Source organism: Pyxicephalus adspersus, chromosome 11 (genome assembly GCF_032062135.1).
Source record: "Pyxicephalus adspersus chromosome 11, UCB_Pads_2.0, whole genome shotgun sequence".
Lineage (NCBI taxonomy): Eukaryota > Metazoa > Chordata > Amphibia > Anura > Pyxicephalidae > Pyxicephalus > Pyxicephalus adspersus.
The window spans coordinates 32,364,311-32,385,759 of record NC_092868.1 but is presented as its reverse complement, the minus strand read 5'-3'; the positions used below and the strand labels follow the sequence as shown (position 1 = coordinate 32,385,759).

Below are 21,449 nucleotides of genomic sequence, written 5' to 3'. Positions count from 1 at the left end.
TATATATATATATATATATATATATATATATATATATATATATATATATATACACACACACACACACAGTCTGTAGGTTACATACATGACAGCAAAAAAGAAAAAATAACTTTTTTGGAGCGTAGACATTAACTTCTGGAGCAAGTGCTGCTTTGATATGCAAAAAAAAAAAAACTGCAGAGTTTGTCTTGGTCATTAAGGCGTTACAAGAGGTTGCAGATCAGCTCAGCTCATAAGATCACCCACAATCTCAGCTGTGTTTAGCAAAAGATTTCTTCTGCAAGTCATGCAAACTGCCCTCTCCCACCCATCAAGCCTCTGTCCAGCACGCCAGTGAGCAGGGAAGCCCGGTCTAGGAGTTAAGGACATCTGACATATGGACAACTCCCAACATATGGGGCCTCCCTGCTTGCTGGTGTGCAGGGTGGAGGCTTGTTGGGTGGGGGAGGGGGGCGGTTGCATGACTTGCAGAAGAAATCTTTTGCTAAACACAGCTGAGGTTGTGGGTAATCTTAGAGGGAGTGAGCTCTTCTGCAAGCTTATGTAACTCTTTAATGACTAAGACAATTTCTGCAGTTGTTTCTTTTGCATACCAAAGCACAGCTTGCTCCAGAAGTTAAAAAAAAATGTCTAGACTCCACAAAGTTTTTTTTTTTTTTTTTTTTGTTTTTTTTTTTGCTTTATTTGTGATTAGCTCACACTGAGGATTTTATACAGTAACTGACACCACACTGCCTAATTTTATGTTGAGACAAACATCTGTCCTAATTGCATTTATTTAAATAATGTACCAGTTCAGACCTGCATTAAAATTCAATTTAAGAACAAGCCTACAGTCCCTATCTCGTATGTAACCCAGGGACTACCTGTATACATTAAGGTTAATAAAATAACAGGACCTGCTAGATTATTCACATGTCCTCAAAGAGCTGAAAAGCCATTGTTTCTAATTTTTCAAAAATTGTTAATCACTGGCATGGTATAATACAAAGGATTGGCGTAAGGCCAACGTGGTTCCTATCTTAAAAATGGAGCAAAGTCATATAAAATAGGTTTGTCTACAGTTGGAAAGATACTTAGTTTAATAAAAGGGTGACCTAGAAGAGTTTCTACTAGGAAAGTCAGCATAGATTCAAGAGCCCGAAGTTGTCAAATTTTTGTATTTGTACTTTGTTAAAGCATTTGACACTGTACCCCACAGTGGGTTAATATGCAAGTTAGGATCAATAGGTTTAGAAAAGTCAATCTGTAAATGAATAGAGGACTGTCTTAAAGATCGCATCCAGAGAGTTGTAATTAATGATTCATACTCTGAATGGTCCAAGGTTGTTAGTGGTGTACCTCAGGGTTCAGTGTTGGGACCTTTACTGTTTAACATCTTTAAAAAATGATATAGAGTTTGGGATTAAAAGTACAATTTCTGTGTTTGCATAGAAATGATACCAAACTATGTAATGGAATCCATACAGGATGTCTATAATCTACAAGCAGACGTGGATGTACTGTTGATGGGCAGCCAAGTGGCTAATTTATTATTGAAATTAAATGTAAAATGATGCACATGGGAGCTATCATGCATGCTTCATACAGTTTAGGGGGAATACATTTGGGGGAGTCACAAATGGAAAAGGATCTGGGGGTTCTGGTAGATCATAGACTTAATAACATGCAATAACCAAGCTGCAATATCTAAAGCTAGCAAAGTACTTCCTTATAGTAAAAGAGGAATAGACTGCAGAGATGGAGACATAATCCTGCCCCTGTACAAAGCATTGGTCAGACCCCATCTGGAATATGCAGTCCAGTTTTAGGCACCAGTTCTCAAAAAGGACATTGTGGAATTGGAGAGAGTGCAGAGAAGGGCAACTAAACTAATAAAAGGAATGCAGGAGCTCAGCTATAAGAGAGATTAGCTGAACTGAATCTATTCTCCCTTGAGAAGGGACGTATAAGGGGGATATGATCACCCTGTATAAATATATAAATGGTCCATATAGAGAACTCTCTATTATTCTATTATTCACTTTGAGATCATTACAAAGAACAAGAGGGCACTCTTTGCGTCTGGAGGAAAAGAAGTTTCGGCTCCAGATAAGAGTGGGATTCTTCACTGTAAGGTCTGAAAATGTGGAATAGGCTTCTTCAAAGTGGACTTAGCAAATACTATAGATTGCTTTATGAAAAAGCTGGATGCCTTTTCTAGAGGCACAGAATATAACTGGGTATTAACATTTTAAAGTAAAAACAGAGACCAGAAATTATTTTTTTTTTTTTTCTGCTTTTGAACCAGGTTTTAAATATTTTTTGCCTTCCTCCGGGTAAACTACATATAAGGTTTATACCCTGTTGTGTACCTTTGTAATTATGAGAACAGTTTTCTCCCCAGCCCCTTTTAGCTGGGCGCATCACCTGACGCTCTTTAGTAACCACCTGGCTGTTTTTGGTTACAAAAGTTGGGTCACAATACAGGGGTCGCAACCCACCTACAGCTTCTTCCACCTAGCTTAAATAAATATCTGGGGAGGACACTGGAACATGTAGTACACACAGCTGCTGCCTAATTGAACTATCGGCAGCGTTTTTTGTGTGCTTGTCTATAATATATGAAAACCAAACGGGACAAAGTTTGAACACTTTGCACTGCATTTGGCAAGACAACAGATGCTAGGCTCAGACATTGAGAACCCTAAAGCCATGTACAAAACAGATTGTCACCTAATCATGATAGTCTCTGATAAAAATCTAGCATCTGTACAGCAGTCCCCCTATGCTGTTCATCAATCCACCCTGACTGATTGGGGAGCTACTGCTGCATTTTTCTATGAAGTGAACCACAGCAGGGTGCTGCTCCTGCAACCACCCTCTCCTCTCGCCATGGATAGAACAGTGCTCTGTGTACAGCGCTTATTAATTCTGCTGTCACTGAAAGCAATCACAAACATTGTTTCACGTAACAAAAATCTAAGACGCATACAAGATTTAAGTCCTACTTAAGTATGGAAAGGCTGTTGTATAATCTCCAGTGCTCAACCCAGACATTTTTTTTGTGGTGGGTGGCAGCCCCTGTATTGTGACCCAACTCTTCAGTAACCACTCAAACAGCTGTGTGTTGGCTGAAAAGTGCCAGGTGGTGCACCCAGCTAAAAGGGTCTGGGGAAAACACTTGAATTCTTAGCATTTAAATTCATCTTTACTAATTATCTAAATTGTGTATTTTTAATTGATTTTACTTTAAAGTAGCCATACTGTTTAGATAAAACCATTTTTTTTTTTTTATTTTCTGTATACAGGCTGGACCTGCAGTTAGTGTGAGAATACCAAAGGATAAGGATGGCAAGCCAAAAATGTTTGCATTTGTAAATTTCAAACACGAGGAATCGGTTCCCTATGGGATGAGTCTACTAAATGGGACAAAGCTTTTTGGGAGACCACTTAAAATTCAATATCGTTCAGGTAGCTACGTGTAAATGCTCTACAGATATTCCCTTTATTTTATTCCTTCACTAAATAATGATTAAACATTATTTTATTAGTTGCTTGCAGGTATTAACAGATAACTCGGGTTATACATTGTATGCCAAATTCTGGAAGCCAACACAGGATTACAAAATGGCTATTGTATTTTTTTTTTCTCTAGGAAGCTCTCATATCGCTCAGGATACAAATTCTCAGATACCACAAGAAAATACCACTTTTGGAAATGGTCAAGCATCTAATGGTAACAGGTAATATGGAATTCTTGATACTATTTGTTTTGAAGACTATAGCTTATTTTAAATGAAAACCTTTTGGGTTACTACACAGTTTATCCTAAATAGTTTGGTGTAATTTCTTTCACGTTATATGGACACACGCAGATAATTTTGAAGTCTTACATAGATAATTTACTTTTGCCATTTTCCTAGACCCAAAGTGAAATAAAACACTAATCTCTTATAACTAATGGCTTTTAGATCAGAAGGCAAATTGTGCTTGTAATAGAAAGGTGGGCATATCTTGACTGTGTTTTTTGACTAAATTATTTTTAAACAAAAATTTACATTTATAGTATGTCTATAACTGTAAACTAGATTATCCTGATCTCATCCAGCTTCCTTTTTTCCCTTTATTAATCACAGATATGATATTAATGAGGAACCAATGAATTACAGTGATCCCTTACCTGCTCCAAGTTACCAGAGGTCTTACTCCTCTCCCGAAAATTTCCAAAGACAAGCGGTGGTAATTGTTGCACTTTTTTTTTTTTTTTTTTTTTTAAACAAATGTGTCTTTAGACAGAGGTAGTGGATACAACATACAAGTGCATAAATGGTTAAATTCTAAATAGTAGGTGTTTTGAGGCCCAGTACATAAAACCATGCAGTCGGCTTTCTAGCAAGTCTCATATTGTATGTAATTAACTGCAGATTTTTTGAGGTTCTGCAGCTTGAAGATACTTTATGAATTATCAAGAATATCACTAACTGAGTGACGATGAACGAGAGATGAGAGAAAATAGACTATAATTGAAATGTTAACTGTTCCACATTTATTTCGCCACAAATAAACCTAGCTTTATTTCTGGTGTAGTATTGTACTCATAGTTTTGTTTTGTTTTTTTGTTTTTTTAAGATCAACAGCTTTTATAAGCAGGAGTCTACTCCTGGATCCAGACAGCTATCGAGCCAACCGCCTACTCCACCTTCAGTTTATTCCCAGAATAATAGCTGGTACAATCCAAGCAGTAGCCATGCTACTCCACGTCGTTATGATTCTCCCCCTGGACACAGAAACTCAGTAAATGTTACGCCCAGCCCTTATGCAAATTACCGCAAACGAGATGCAAGAGAGGTTGAGGAGGACCATTTTTATCGAAGCCATGGTCAGGAGGAACACTACCGAAGCCATGGCCAGGAAGACTACAACTATCGAAGTCGTGGTCAGGAGAGAGTGGGTCGAAATCTAAGGAAAGATCCCAGATGGGGTCTGCCTCATCATTAAAATATTTTAGGTATCTTGGGTTTCTCTTTAATGTTGGTTATTGTAGTATTTTGTGGCTTAAACAGGCCAGTAGCTCCTGGTGGTTAAATGTTTGTGAGAAGAAACCTATTTTACCATTAGTCTGAGCAATTTGAGTTTCATTTTTAACACATTCTTTTAACATGGTAGCTTTGTTTTATCACAATATTTTACTCCTTTCGAACTTGCAAAAAAAGTTAAAATGTTCCGTTAACACTTTCTTTTTAACATACTAGCTTTGTTTTATCGCAATGTTTTACTCCTTTCTAAACTTTTGGAATGAAAAAAAAGGTTAAAATATTTTGAGTAGCATGTTGGTGTAGTTTAAATAACAGAACATTTGTCATGTTAAAGTGACTTCAAATTTTTAAAAAATGTTTTTAAAGTAATTGGCTGTGCATTTGTGTGTTTCAGGTAATTCATTTTCAAATAGGGATTACTTCACTCCCCAGAGTGACTAGAGGAGATTGTTGGTAGGGGATATGACTGTTTTAAAGCAGAGGGTGGTCTTAGATAACAGGTTATTAAGATATGGGAGTGGCACATAGAAAGCAAAGTTGGCCAGTGGATGGGCAAATTGGACAACTTTTGTTGAGTTATACGGTAGAAAAACACTCGCAGTAGTGCACACGTGGCTAAAACTCCTTAATGGATAACAAAGGTAAAATTTATCCAACTAAGCAACTTGTTGTTAGTCCAATCCATGTGCTATATGGCTTCATGTGCCCATATATACTCTAGCAAAGTCGTGCATTCTTCACTAAACACAATAGGAATGCAGTTTCCCATCTGCTGTGGTCGGCAGTTGCCCCACCCCTCTGAACAGGGCAGTCGGGGAAGTTCATTATTTTCAATAATTTTAATGGGTTTCTTGAGCATAACGCAATGCAAAAATGTCAACATTGAACTTAATTCATTTTGCAACTCTTTATATGTAAAAACAAAACAAATATTAAGTCAAGGGGGGAAAAAATAACTTTGGAAAGATGCCGTATTTAAGGATAAAGTGGGTACACAATAGGCTTGGACCCTCCCTCCAGTAACCATGTTTGCCTTAGAAACCACACACAAGATTTGGTCTGTGATTGACAATGGGGGGGGAAAAGGGTGTTAAGCCATAAATAGCCAACTAGGATGTCAAGCCTGAGCAGGGCAAGTAGTGTGGGGGCTTGAGATGAGGTCTAAATGGGTTGGATAATGTTGGATTGCGCTAACATCACAAGTAAAATGTTGAGATGAGAGGGTAAAGAATATAAAAGCCAAAGATCCCACACCTTCAGAAATGTATGATGGGTGTAGTTGAAAATGCTAGTCAATGTTTTATTAATGAGCTTAGCATCATCCCCTGTCTTCTCTTCATGGAAAGAGACTTTTTTCAGTGAATAGATACAGTGGGATAATGTGTTTGAAATATTAATTCCATGCTCCAACAATGTTTGCCCAAAACCTAAAAATCAATGGCCAGGGCCACCAAATGTGGAGGAAGTTCCCTAGAACTTGGCATCATCTGAAAGGGTGACTAGGAGTCAAATGTTTCAACTGTACAAGAACCACCCAGCATCTGCTTAAAACTTAATTAGCATATGTTTAGTGTGGTAACAATAATAAACCAGTTACAGCTCCCAGACCACATACAAAACCCAGGACCTACCCAGATACATAATTATGAGCCAAAGGACTAAAAATGCAATTTGGTAAAAAAAAAAAAAAAAAAATTGGATGTTCAACAATAAATAGTTTAAATGTGAAATCCTTGGGAAGGGATGAAAAACCAATGTCTGATCTGACATTGGGGGGAAAATAAAAATCTTTGAGGCAAACAAATGCTTTCTCAAATTATTTCCCACCCCAACAGAGCCCTTCAAAAGGTAGTGCACTGATGTGTAGTTATGAGTGATGCACCAGGCTCTAGGGGAGTCCAGACCTAGGGGAAAATGGCAATTACCTAGTAGGGGTAGGTTAGAAGAAAGAAAATGTAAAGCCAGAAAACCTTTAATCTGAACAAGCTGTTTATTCAATGGACAATCACTCTAAAGAAAAAAAATACAAATAATGCTGCTTGTAATATTGATTACATGATTTAATGTAATTTCCTGAAAGCTCTATGTCGACATATGAAATGAATAATCTCTTTTTGTTTCCACTCCCCTGAAAATAGGTAAATTTAAGCAGGACCATACACCTGTTAATCCTTCTCATGCTGCTTACAGTGAACTACCTATCCAGCAAGAGTAAATCTCTGGCTATCCACCATCCACATAAAATCCCCCCTATATTATTGTTACTGTGTGTGTGTGTGTGTGTGTGTGTATGTGTGTGTATATATATATATATATATATATATATATATATATTAATATATATTATATAGTGCCTATATATTAAGCAGCTGTGTACATTAAATAGGGGTTGCAAATGATACAGACCGTGACACAGAAGGAAGAGAGGACCCTGCCCGAAGAGCTTACAGTCTATATGGTTTCAAAAGGTCACCTAGAGCGGAGCTCCACTGCTGGTTCCTTGGCCCAACATATAGTGAATGCCATAGGAGTGTATTTATGTAAAAGCATGTGTTCACTTGTGTCTGGTGTTGCGGAGGGGAATGCACCGAGTCTGGTGTTTGCTGCCAATCTCACAATTGGTAAAAAATTAGAATGATACAAATAGATCTGTTTGTGTCTGTGCCAACAGCCATTGTTCAACAGAGTATGCGTTTATTATGATTGATGTTAGTGACTATTTTTCTACAAACAAATTCTGGAAATTGAAGTTTGATTTTCATGGTATAAAGAAGCAGGCCACATGGAAACTACAGTTACATATGGATGCAGCTTATTTTTGTGCTTTGATAATTATCACATTTCAAAGTTGTGTTGGGGTAAGAATAACCAGGCAGCAAATTTGCGCAGCACTGGCAACTTAAGGAGATACAGCTAGAAAAGGGATCAATAAATTTAAATGTGTTTTATTCTTGATAACTGTCCAATGACAAATTAATAGCTAGGTTAATAGCTCTTAAAATGACAGTGCTCCATTTGTGTGCAGGTGTGTGCCTACATTAGTGAAAAAGATAACATACCTAAAATGGCAATGCGTTGAAGGTGTGTACCTGCAAAGTTAAAGGGAAATAGGCCTTTAAATAACAGTGATACCACCTTTCTTTGCAGCATGGATTTTTTGGATTCATTCCCTAACAAACACCAACCTAAAGAAGGTAGATGGTAAATTATACTTTTTTTTATGCGTTTTTATTACCAACTCAGCAAGTTTTCTTACCACTTCAGTCCTAACAGATCAGAAACAATTTTGGGAAATCTGTCTCTGCCAGCCATAAATCTCCCTTCACTATGGACTATAGAATATAGACTTTGATCATAAAGATCCACCTAATGGCTTGTGTGGATTGTAAATCTGCCATTGTACAGACTTCAGTATTACAAGCCCTAGAGGTTCAGACAGACATAAAGTCTTTCATATGAAAAAGATCATCATAACAAGATGGTGCTGCATGTAAACCTGCCATTACACTGACTTTTAAAGCAAGGTTCAGAGACTATTGATTTAGCAGTTTATACCAGACTCCTTAAACCTGACATATGAACTGCAATTTAAAACATGAAGAAGTTGGCCGAATGCTTAGTAGAAACATCCATTGATGTCAGATTTGTGGGCCGCAAAGAGCAATGGCAAAGGTCTGCCGTTCATGGCTGAAGTCTATCCCGAACTGCTGGTGATGCAGAACTTCCTATGGGAAACAAAACCTCTTCGACAAACTGGATTATGCTATTGCCAGAGCTGCAGACAGGAAGTAGGGGATCACTCCCCAGGACAGACGCCATGATCCAAAAAAAGTTTTTGCACTAGAGCCCTTGCCTTTCTTTCTCTCTGTTGTCTGCCCTTCTGAGTTTTCATAAAGTGCTGTTTGGAAAATGTGTCCCTTCTAGGTCAAAAAAAGGGTTTCATATCTATGATTATTCAGACAAAATTTCTCAGAAGGCCAGGAAAGATCCCTTCTCCTGCAATATAGAGACAGTCCAGCAAATTGAAAAAATTTGGGTGGATGGTGAATCTGGAGAGGGCTCTTCTTCTTTCTACACAAGACCTAGTATATCTTGTGTCCACAGTATGGTTTGAAACATTGTGCCTATTTAAGAATGGAAGCTGACAACCATTCCAAATACAATTTGATAAGCCTGCAAATCCCAGGGCTAGTAATAGATGAGAATCTGACCTGTGGACAGCGCTCCTGGGGTATCCACGAAAGACAGAATGGCGCTGTATGTAAAGCGCTTGTTCAGTCCTTTGTCGTTGGAAGGGCTCGTAAATGATCGTTTCCAACAATGCTGATTGAATGTGTGTACATTGCCCTATGTCTCAACATTTTCAACAATACTGATACCATAGTGGGAATAATGGAAGTCTTAGCCCTTCCAGATGGGTTCTCTGATGCAGTACAGTTCGTATTCTACAGGTCACCGTCACTCAAATGAAGGCCAGGATTTTATGATGGATGGTAGTCACTCACTCCGGTTAACTGTTGCATCAGATGCCGGTCAGAGTGGCTGGAGTTATTTTCTTTGTGGCAAATAGCTCAAAGAACTTAATGTGGCCCAGAAAAGGCAACAGTTTCAAATGTTCTGCACCCAAGACAAACCTTTCAAGGTCTTCTAACTTCTAAACATCTTGTCCTTGACAAAAACATTCCTCTGAGAATGGACAATACTACGGCATCCGCATATGGCAAAAAGAAGTCTGTATTCAGAGATGGTTAAACTTGAGTGTCCTTTACATCAAAAGGCTTTGAGACAGCAGGCCTTTGGTCTTTTTTTCTGACAAGTGGACCTGTTTTCACAGCTCAAAAACTTCATCTTGAGGATATCCTTTTCCCTGAGGTCAAACAAGCTTACAAAGAAATGGCAGTTTATGTCAGTGTCTATGTTTTCCTGGTGATGCATGAACTGTCTCTTGTGGAAGCCAACCTTATTTCTACCGATCAGCCCTGGCTGGCCCAGATGACCCTGGTGCTTGCTTCTAAAAAAAACTGAGTGTGTGGGTTCCAGTTCATTTGGATCTCCCCTCATGAGATTCCCTGCTCCATCCAAACCCAACAAGGCAACACCTGATGGTCTGGATCTTGGACAAAGGTTGATGCAACTAGGCTGCTATGAAAGAGTGATGGAAAACCAACTAGGAATGCTAGTATTTATACCATCAAGTTTGTGAATGATTTGAACCTTTTCTTCCTTTTGCCAGTATGAGGCAGCATCCCACAAGTGTAACTGAAATTAAATTGAAAAAAAAAATCATTCAGGGTCTCAGTTTTTTCAGCCACCTCATGTTTCACTAGTTACTGCTGGTTATTCAATACCCTAATAAAACAATTCTGGGCAGACACAAGAAGAAATTGCAGGATGCAAAAATTCCATAAATTGGGCTTTACTGTTTGTGCTCTATTTTCTTCAAGGGAGGGTCTGTCACCAATAAATGAAGCCATTCTAATGGTAAACGTTTTGGCATCTTCAAAGACCAAATACTTTTTTCCACCTTTACAATTAGGTTAGTCATTGTTTCCATGCTTGACTTCAGCCAAAAGATTACACTGACCTTACATCTAGATTAGGAGATTGTGCTCTCTACATTCATCTCGGGAGATAGTCAGTGGACCAGCATTCCTGACACCGACAGTACTCTCCAAGAATCCTTTGATATTTCAGCACATGTACATGAAGGAAGGATAGTTATGGAACACCAGGTGTATGGACTAGTTTGAGAGGATGCAGCACAAGGAGCCAATTAGGATTGCTTAAACTGTGAGCTGGCTGTACACCACTGACAGTAATGAGTGTAATCTGTGATTTCAAGCTTGTTGTCCAGGTAAACATCTGACAGCTTTCCCATTGATAGATGATTGTCTACCAAGCTGAATCTGAAATCCAAGCAATCTTATAGCCCAACCACTGGTGGACCGCTAGAATATTTTGGTGGTCCACAGAAAAATGTGGACATTATTTGCAATTTTTATGTTTTATTATTAATAAAACAAAAATATTATTCTAATAAATTCTTATATTCTGAATGACAATTTTTGCTTTTATATTGTACTAAATTCACGAAGTGTACTAGAGATGGAAAAACAAGTTGTATGAGGCAACCGTTGCCATACGCTTGAGTATTGTTTCCACCATTACAACAGTCACCCTGCTCCACGAATACCGATTCTCATCCGATTATTTTTATTTATGTTTATTTCTTAGACACTTTTTTAGGCTGGGTCTATGTGGATGTTTTTGTATGTAAATGTTCCTTTTGCGTTTATATGCAGTTTTATTAGCGTTTTAAAGCTTGTCTTTAAAATGCTGGAAAACGTCTATGCCGCGTTTTAAACTAATTTGCATAACAAGTGCTTAAAAACCCGGGAAAACTGGGGGAAATTGTCCCATTGAAATCAATGGAAGCGTGTACCCGTGTTTTCCAGCTTTAACTCAGCGTTTTAATTTTTTAAATGTTGCATGCAACGTTTAAGATAAAGCTCATAAACGTGCCTCAAGGAAACGTCCTGGTGTAGATTAACCCATTGTAATCCATGGGGATATCAAACATGGACTTTAAAAGCCTCAGGTTAAACGCTGGGGAAAATGTCCGTGTAGACCAAGGGTGTCAAACTCCAATACATGGAGGGCCGAAATTAAAAACTCAGACCAAGTTGCAAACTTGAAATTAATTTAAAAAATAGGAAGTAATTTCTTCTAATTAAATATAAAACATTTTTATAAAGAAACAAAGAGGTATTGCTTAACATGCAATCTGGAACAAGAAAATACTTGGCAATGCAATGTAGGCACTAATTGTCCCCTAGCTACAGTTCTTGAATATTAATCAATTGTCAACAAATAATAAAATGAATGTAACAGGTATACATTATGTGCTCATATCTGATATCTTCAAAACTCTTGTTAGAAAAGAAAAAGAAAGTTACCGGTATTTACAAAAGAGACAGAAAATAGTGACATCTCTATTTGATGGTTTCACACATTTCCCACAGATGGTTGCCTTGTACTTTATGTTTTGTTTCCTGCAGATCTGAGTCATTTTATTTCTCCTGCTGTCAGCTGGGAATAGCGACCGGTCTCAGAAGAGAAACAGAAGACAAGTGATGCTGGGACTTCAATTCCCAGCATTACTTGTGTCTATGGAACTGCCCAATGCGGAGCCGCATAGGCAGAGAGCTGCTCCATAGACGTGAGTGATTCCAGGACTGCAGTTCCGGCATTACTTGCGTCTATAAAAATCTGCGGACGCTCATGATGTTGTGGTAGCGGCATCACTCGCTGCAGAAGGCATTGGCGGTCAGATGCCATTCAAACAAAATGACCTTGGAGGCCAAGTAAGTATGACCTTAAATGTGTATTTTCTTTAACTGTTATATTTAATGACAATGACTTTGATAACTATCATTTCTTGTTTGGTCTTAGATTCGAATAAAATAAACCCATAATGAGTGAGAAAAAGCAAACAAATGTTTTGAATTTCTTTAGTAATACCAAAAATAATGCAACTGATTAGGTAGATCATTATTTTACAAATCAATTTATCTTCTTTTAAAAAATTCATATTAATGGTCCTCGGGATTTAAAATTATGAATTTAGTGGTCCCTGAGACCTGAAAGGTTGAAGGCCACCTGTCATGTGGCATTGTGATAAGAAGAGAAAACATAGCAATAGCGAGATGAGCTCATCCATCTCCTTTTACTAGGATGACCTGGGCTCAGGGGAAGTGGGCTGAATGATGCCGGTCATCGCACCTGAGGCCCTGCAGGTCTTCCTCCTCCAGGCACACCGTGGGCAAACACATTTACACTCAGCTGCAGCACAATGTGGCCAAAACTGCAAAAAATGATTCCCAACTTCTCCTATTCACTTGAATGGAAGGCAGTAATGGCCCTAAAGATATGTAAGAACAGATTAGTTATTGAGGGGGTACATTTTTTTTTTTTTGGGGGGGGGGGGTTCTGTTCAAGAACAGGAAATAATTTTTAATATGGCTGTAAAAGTTTTGAAATTGATGCAGTTATATGGCTCCAAATGTACATTTATTAAAAACTTTACCACTATAAAACGTTATTTTAAAAGCAAAATTCCTGCCAGAGATGTGCACGTTGGTCATGGTACATAATCTTACACACGTGCATTCTATAACGCCATAGTTTTACATTATATATAATAATAATAATAAACCCGGCCTCCCCTCTCGCCACCAAGACAATTCTCCTCACACAGACGCAGCACGTAGCTGGTCATGTGACGGTGACGTCAGCGGAGGTCTTGCAGCGCGCTATTTCCCGGTATGTATAATGCCCGGTGTGCAGAGTCTGACCGGCCGCCGGTTCATGGTTTATGTGTAGGGAGCTTCGTATGGTATCTGCGAGCAATTTCTGAATGTCAGTCCATTGTGTGATTCTATTTCCGTGTCTGAGGACCTCTATGTGACTGCAACATCCAGCACAGGAGGATTGTCCTTACAAATATTCCCTCTCATGGCTGATTCATTTATCTGTAAATGATATCCTAGAATTCAGTCCCCTGTGGGCTCATGCACACCACACAATACACTTCAGCATGCGCCTAATGCAAATGCAATTTTTAAAATAGGAACTCCCTGCAGTAAAAGCAATTTTTATTTTTTTAAGCTTGGAAGGTGAATCTGTGCATTCAGTGAGAATGAATGACTTTTATTGATCCATTTCTGGTCTGCTGTAAAGGTTTCTTACCATTCCTTCTTTAAAGATGATTTATAGCATACGCAGAGCTGAGCATGCGCAGTAGGGGGATAATGGCCTTCACGTCACTGGAGGGGAATGATAAAGAGTTACTTTTCACTAAAAAGTGTACCTAAACTAGAATTTTGACTTTACATTAAAGGGTAGATAACCCTTTGATTTAACCACCTGAGTGTTACACTGATGTCTAGATTTCTGTACCAAAAGCGGTACACTGTTTTTCATGATTTTTTTTTTAAATTGTAGACCTGTAACTTACAGAAATATGTCCGAACAAGGGTCTAGTAGATATCATGAATATAAAAAATGTTTGAAACACACAATCATGTAAAAAAAAACATAAAACATAAAATTAAATAAAAAACACAAAAATCAGCTTAAACAAGAATACATAAATAAATCAAAAATACTGAAAATGCAAAAATTCGGTATACTGTATAGTAATATATTTTTCTAAAACACCTCCCTAGTGTCCAACGTCACATACCTATAGACAAAACCACATAAATATATTTTGTATTATTTTGTATTGGATTGGATACAGGAGTTTGTTTTGAATCCAATACAAAATATTTGAATTTCCCGCTACGACCCGCATCAACGGGTGCATGCACGGACATCATCAGGAATCGCTAAGGGATGCGTACAAACGCCGGGTGTTCTAATTCTTTCCAAACTTCCGTACTTCCATGCAAAAAGTGTTAAATTTTTTGCATGGAAATTTATTTTAGATTGTGGGCTATAATTCACCGAATTACTCAGTAATTACTTATAATTCACCGAATTACTGCATAACTCACCAAAATATGTCCAAAATTTTTTAAATTTAATATTACATTTTTTTTTTTTTTATAAAACATAAAAAAAAATCTTTAAAAAAAAGTGTATAATGTAATGTAACTGTACAGTAGCTTATATAATATATATATATATATAATACAAATATATATATTATATAAAGATTTCTTTGTATTGGACTCAATATTGTTATATTGTTATATTGGATATGGTTATATTGGACTAAATGTTTTATACAGCTGAGTTCAATACAAAGTTATTTGAATTTCCCGCCCCGCCTCCTGCACCGACGCATGCAGCAACATCACCGGGAAACCCCGGAGATCGTCACTGCACTCACCGGGAGAAGAAGAAAGAGGACAGACATGTCCGGAGGAGCTGCGGGGACCGGGTAAGTATTTTCTTTCAGTTGTAATCCGATTGTCATACAATGTATGATAATCCGTTTGCAATATAACGTTTGTTTATATTTTTAACCACCTGAGAAAAATTCGGGTTTAACACTTTTTGCAAGTTTTTACCCCGAACCAAGGTCGGGTTTGCCGGCCAGGTGGTTAAAGTAAAAGTTCTGTTGTTTTATTTTAAGTGCAACACCCTTTAAAAAAAAAAAAAAAAAAAAAAGCAGCAACGCCACCTTAACTCTAGGTTGCCTAGGCGATCAATAATGAATTGGAGCTCAGAGACCTACGTCACGTATCCCGGGAGGTTCTTGGCTATTCCTTATGCGCATGCCCAAGCATCTCGGGCATGCGCAGAAGGAGCTCTTTCATCAATAGGGAAAAAAATGCTGATCTCACGCATGCGCAGTAAGATCAGCACTTTTTTTTCCCAATCTACGTCACCCGATCTCGCGCCTGCACAGTGCAAGATTGAGTGATGTAGGACGAAGAACCTGCAAGAAGAGAGGGGAAGATGGCGGCGCCTGGCTCTCCCTTTGCGCCGGGATGACACAGGACCTGATGGAAAAAACCTCCCGAGGGACGGACAGACTGATCTGCAGCATTGATGGTAAGTGTGATTTTATTGTTTTGGGTTTACTTCCGCTTTAAGTGAACCAATAGGACAGAAGGCAAATGGATTTGCTGGTCAGTAAGAAACTCTTCAGCTTGCCATACATTATACATCATGTTTGTGTCATTTTGTCACTCCAAGCAAGAAGAACCAACCCCCAAAAAAATAGTTTTCAGTCACTTTTCCTCCTGCTTTCAATGTTACTTGCTCCATGTCTTCACAGCTGGCTCATTGCCTGTGGCCCTGGAATCATTATGGCTTCCCGTTCGGGAATCAGCCCTGACACCAGTCACTAGCAATATTCTGGCCACTGAAAGGATGGGTAGGGTGATAGGAAGGGCCAGGACCAGTGCAGATGACTTAAAGGGTAACTAAACCTTTGCAACAACTCCTGTGCGTCCCAGCACTGAGCGCCACCACCTTCCTTCTAATCTTCAGATTCTGGATGATCTTCGACCATCTCGATTAGCTGTACCGTGAAGACCTAACCATACGTCATCTTGGCACATGCAAGGAAAGCCAGGAATGCCAAAGTTTTCCTGGCAACTAAAGCTGATGTGCACATGCGCAGCTCGGCTTTGATGCCAGAAAGACAGAGAGATCAGGCAGAAAAGTCGAATTATTGCAAAAGAAACATTGCCTGCCTGATCATACAAACTTAAAAGTGCAACTTTAACTTAATTACTTGCAGGGACAGCTCTGGGGAGAAAATGTTGGGTTGTGAAACATATTAGAACCCATGAGCGGGTGAGCTGGTGGTGCTTTAGCATTGTAGGCCTTTCCCTCAGCATTAAACAAAATCCAATCATACATTGCTTGATTTCAGCTATCCTTTAGCTGTTCATATGAAGAATATGGAAGTTCTGTTTCTCCTGTCGTGGGCTGGACAGGTGCTGCAGAGAATGGAGCCCACATAACTATGTATGAGTGTCATTTTCTGCAGTATTTTGCTCTTTGCCCAGGGATAGCGTGATGATGCACCACAGGCAAGTGTGTTAAAGATGGCCTGGGCTTAAAAATTTGGGATCATGCAGAGCTTTATCCCAGAAAGCGATGTTTCTTCTGCAGTAAGCATTCCTATTTTGTGCATGCACAGCTCAGTTGGTTGCTGGGATACCCGACACATCCCGGCTTACCTTGTGGCTGCCAGGACTGAGTGAACACTCTCACAGGTGCAGGGAAATTGACACCCCAGCCCTGCCTCAGGGCAGATATTGGAAAAGAATCTGGTGTGTGTAAAGGGCTCATCCTCTGGTCGACCGTCCTGCCAGATCAGCAGATGAGGAACGATCGTAATGGAAGTGAAGGGGAGAGAAAGCCCAGCGGGTGTTGCTCCGTTGTTCTCTCCTCTCCATAGAGCACAACGGCGATGTACAGCGATCAGTCATGCATCATGCAGTCTTTCAGGATCCTTTCCAATGACAAATATTGCATGTGTGTATGCGGCCTTAGTAAATTTCTTGTTTGTATGAGTTCGGCATTTATTATTTTTGCCTATTTAAAAAAAAAAATTTACTATTTTCTGTTTTTCTTTTCTTGACAGGAGTAGGAAAACCAGTGAAAGACTACTGTATGCTTTAATTTAAAGACAATGCGGTCGTTTCATCAGGTTGGGGAGAAACAATTGCCCCAAGAGATCATATTTATGTCATGGTCACCCAAAAGGGATCTTATTGCACTTGTTAACAAAACTGGAGAGGTAAGTTGTCTGTTGGTCTCGCCACCTGGTAGATCTTAATTCAGCAATATGTCATCTTTTATGTTTTTGGTATTACAGCTGTGTAGCCTACAAAGAAAATTAACAATAAAATTAATTTTATCAAATCAAGTAAATATTACTATGAACACAGATATACTGAAGTGTAGACTGTTTTGTCCAATAAAAGTGACCTCAAAGTTCTGTCAAGTGTTCTTGCTGGACAAGAAGATATCAGCGTGACAAATCATAAGAATAACAGTTAACAGAGTAAAACCAAAGCAGAGGCACATGGAGGAGGAATGTATGGCTATTAAAAATAATGTTGTTGAGATTAGAATCAATATACATTTTAATAACTTTGCTATCATTTCCATTGAGGTGCTACTTCATCGACTGGCAAATATTCAGAGAATATGGAATTTACCCCCAAATGAGAATACAGGAAAAGAAGTGTCATGCCTGGCATGGAGACCTGATGGCAAAAGTAAAGTGGATAATTTAATCTTTATGTTCCTGGTGCATTTTTTTTTGTTATGACTGTATTCGGATAGTCATTTTGGTTTTACTTACAGTTTTGGCTTTTGGCCTGTCTGATACCAAACGTGTTGTGCTCTGTGACGTGGAGAAGCCTGAGAGTCTACATTCCTTTTCTGTAGAAACAACTGTATCCTGCATGCACTGGATGGAAGTAACTGAGGAAAGCAGGTAAGTGCTTGAAGTGTGGGTTAATTTGGAGATGAATAGGCAGATGTAGCACATTGTTCTCCATACATGATAGGGGTAATAATAATGCCCCAAAAATTATTTTCAAATAGCCTTGTGTGTGGGAATATAGATACTGTATGACCCAGGTCCTAACACTTTGTCCTAACACTTTTTTTTTTTATTTATTCATAAGCTGGACCCCGAGAAGGTAAATAGAGTCAGTGACATATACCCAAATGTAAACAACATTGGTCTATTAGGACTAATTTTACCTCCAGTCCATACTGTTTGCGGAGAGACATACAATTCTGCAGCTTAACCAGCTTGTGCTGCCTATATACAGAATCCGCAAACTCAGAAGTGCCACCTGAATAACATCCCTAATATTATTTCAGCAAAATAACTTTCAAACTTTTTTTTTTTTTTAATTGTTTGCCCAGTTGGAATAGAGAGTGTTTTAAAAAGTGAATTAACATAATGCAGAAACTGTTAAAATCCAGCTGTTCATTAAATTACCCAATGTGGGAGACCTGAAGATACTAGTACATAAGTCAATACAATGAAGGACCTAGAGAAGAGACCTTTTTTAGTACAGGACTGCAGAACATTTGAAAGATGTAATGAACACCTTTGGAGGTACTACCTGGTATGCAACGGAACAGCAGGCAGGTATTTTAGGAGCACTAGATGTACTATAAAATCATAACAAAAGGGTCCACAGTGCAGTTTCTATTCTTTTAAATTACTAAGTACTGGTATACCTGATCTAAACACCATCTTTATATGGTACTTCATGCTACATAAGAAATACCATTCTGTAATTCTTGTTTGACTGTAAATGTATGTTTAATAGTTATGATCAGGAGAAATTTGTAGTTATTTTATTTGTTATTATAAATGTTTTTCCTTTTGTCTTATTTTTTTGTTATAAAAAAAAAATGATATGCAAAAAAAAACCCAGTCTTTTAACATACATGGTGTCCAGAGACTGACCCTGGCCTAAGTTAGGATGTTGTCTTGGTGATTTTTGGATTTCCCATTCAAAATTAGGGGTTTTTTAATCCTTCCACACTCTAAATCTAAATACAAAGCTACAAAGGAGCCCACAGTCAGATAAGAGTAATCACGAAAAATGCCCATCCTTTAACAGCTAAGTATCTTGAAGAGAAATAAAACCTGAATAAACATTGCATTACCTTGGTGTCAAAATGTGAGGCTTAAAATGTCATCCTTAAGAGGCTTAAGGATGTACCGAACAGCTAACACTGTTCTGTTAAAAAGTAGAATGTAAAACTCAGTCTAAGAAAAATAAAAGAACCAAGTTGTTCCCTAAGTAGCAAAGGTGTTTGCATTCACTGATCATAGAAAATGCCTTTACTGTGGCATCGAACTGACACTTTTGTGAGTGCAGTGGTCCCCTTTATCAAGGCAACAAATAGAATAATCCACATACAATAAACCTTCTACCTAAATACATGCACCCTAACTACAAATGATAACAGATTTGTCCAATGAAGGCTCCTCCTCAATAATGTACCTTAGTAACCCTGTCATCTTAAGTGGTAAACATATATCCCTGCAGCTATTCTAACACCAGGTGGTAGCTATATTATGTTCTTTGGATTGCAAGAATCTTCATTCTTTTTAAATATAATCTTGTATTCTAAATGATCAATTCCTTTCTATTGCCTTTTCACGGTAGTGTCCTGACGTCATTTTATAAGTCTGAAAATGAATCTAACATTCTACCAAATTTGCCAGCACTGCCAAAAAAGTAAGTTCATTTTTATTAATTTATTAATGGAAATATAATAATGCTTCTTTCTAAACATCCATAAATATATCATGTAATGCAGATAAAATGTTGTGTGATGCAGCTCTTTTTTTGTTTAGATCTTTTTTTTTTTGATGGGGTGGGGGGTGATTGGTTGTGGTTTGTACCAAACAGAGCTCAGTGGTCCAAAACACCCCACGGCACTGTGCTCCATCCAAAATCACTGCTCTGGAATTTTAAGCATTGTTGAAAATATTGTGGGGTTTTAGTCAGACCAGTATGCGTTATTCAGTGGCTGTGTTTGTTTTTGGAGAGGCATGTCAGACCTTAGAAGACTGACACATATTATGTAAAAAAAAAATGAATTTGAGTTAGGCTGTGACGCTTTTCTAGGTTCAGGACCAGATGAAGAATAAATGTAGATGTGATATATGCCCTTAAATGTATAATTAGTATTTTTTGTCTTCTAGTTACAATGCTACTGTCAAAATCTTTAGGTGAGTTTGTTTTTTAGTTTTAATTGATGCAAATATTATAATGAATAATAACAATGGTACCTGTATTTTGCTTTTCAAATTCAGTTATGTAAATTTCACATTTTCTGGTTTATTAAATAAAAATTTTATTGAATTGGCAATTGAGGATATACAATTAGGTCCATAAATATTTGGACAGAGACAACTTTTTTCTAGTTTTGGTTCTGTACATTACCACAATTAATTTTAAATGAAACAACTTAGATGCAGTTGAACTGCAAACTTTCAGCTTTAATTCAGTGGGTTGAACAAAAAGATTGCATAAAAATGTGAGGAACTAAAGCCTTTTTTAAAACAATCACTTCATTTCAGGGGCTCAAAAGTAATTGGACAATTGACTCAAAGGCTATTTCATGGACTGGTGTGGGCAAATCCTTTGTTATGTCATTATCAATTAAGCAGATATAAGGCATGGAGCTGATTTGAAGTGCTTGTATGTGGAAGATTTGGAAGACATCATGCGGTCAAAGTTCAAGTTCAACTGCATCTGAGATGTTTCATTTAGAAATAATTGTGGTAATGTACAGAACCCAAATTAGAAAAAAGTAGTCTCTGTATAAATATTTATGGATTTAACTGTATATTGGGAACAATGTAATAGGAGATGGTTGTTCCCTTTACTGATATATCTAGGGTTGAGCCACCTCTCACAGTGGTCAATAGAGAAACGGAGAAAGAAAAGGAGAGCGGTTTGTGGCTCACACTTTGGTTTAAAAAATAATTTGTGTATTGAGTACAAATAGTGAAAAAAACATACATACAATTCAATGACCATTCCTGTTAAGCAATCCACAGGATATGATTTTGTTTGGTGCTATACAGATATGCTCCTAACAAGATAACAAATTCGATCAGTCAAGAAAGAATATGTAAAAACCGTGTTTTAAGCTGTATAAAATCTGACGCATTTCGCTGCAGTTGGGCTTCTTCAGGGATATGGTAATATACAAGCTTATCGATCTGCAGATATTAACATTTCAGCAAGAAAGTGAGTGTGTGTGAGTGTGTGTGTGTGTGTGTGTGTGTGTATATATATATATATATATATATATATATATATATATATATATATATATATATATATATACATACATACACAAATAACAATAGTAGGTCAACAGTAGGTTATTCTCATAGCATGGGCAATTGGT

The 21,449-nt window shown here is 37.9% G+C and overlaps 2 protein-coding genes across 3 annotated transcripts in view; both read left to right on the top strand.

Moving 5' to 3' along the window:
- The window catches only part of RBM7 (RNA binding motif protein 7), a 6,452-nt gene extending 1,245 nt beyond the window's left edge, over positions 1 to 5,207 (top strand). Inside the window, exons 2-5 of the mRNA XM_072427166.1 lie at positions 3,291 to 3,453; positions 3,638 to 3,725; positions 4,119 to 4,221; positions 4,612 to 5,207. Coding sequence (XP_072283267.1) covers positions 3,291 to 3,453; positions 3,638 to 3,725; positions 4,119 to 4,221; positions 4,612 to 4,980 — 723 coding nt within the window. The 3' untranslated portion in view covers positions 4,981 to 5,207. The remainder of the gene's footprint in view (positions 1 to 3,290; positions 3,454 to 3,637; positions 3,726 to 4,118; positions 4,222 to 4,611) is intronic.
- Positions 5,208 to 7,392: 2,185 nt separating this feature from the next.
- The window catches only part of ANAPC4 (anaphase promoting complex subunit 4), a 34,449-nt gene continuing 20,392 nt past the window's right edge, over positions 7,393 to 21,449 (top strand). The window contains exons 1-6 of one of the 2 annotated variants that reach the window (XM_072427165.1): positions 7,393 to 12,382; positions 17,128 to 17,283; positions 17,662 to 17,767; positions 17,856 to 17,988; positions 19,691 to 19,762; positions 20,233 to 20,259. In XM_072427165.1, the coding sequence (XP_072283266.1) occupies positions 17,176 to 17,283; positions 17,662 to 17,767; positions 17,856 to 17,988; positions 19,691 to 19,762; positions 20,233 to 20,259 (446 nt within the window). In that variant the 5' untranslated portion in view covers positions 7,393 to 12,382; positions 17,128 to 17,175. Of the gene's footprint in view, positions 12,383 to 13,284; positions 13,341 to 17,127; positions 17,284 to 17,661; positions 17,768 to 17,855; positions 17,989 to 19,690; positions 19,763 to 20,232; positions 20,260 to 21,449 lie in introns of those variants that run through there. The other variant, XM_072427163.1, reaches the window with a different exon arrangement.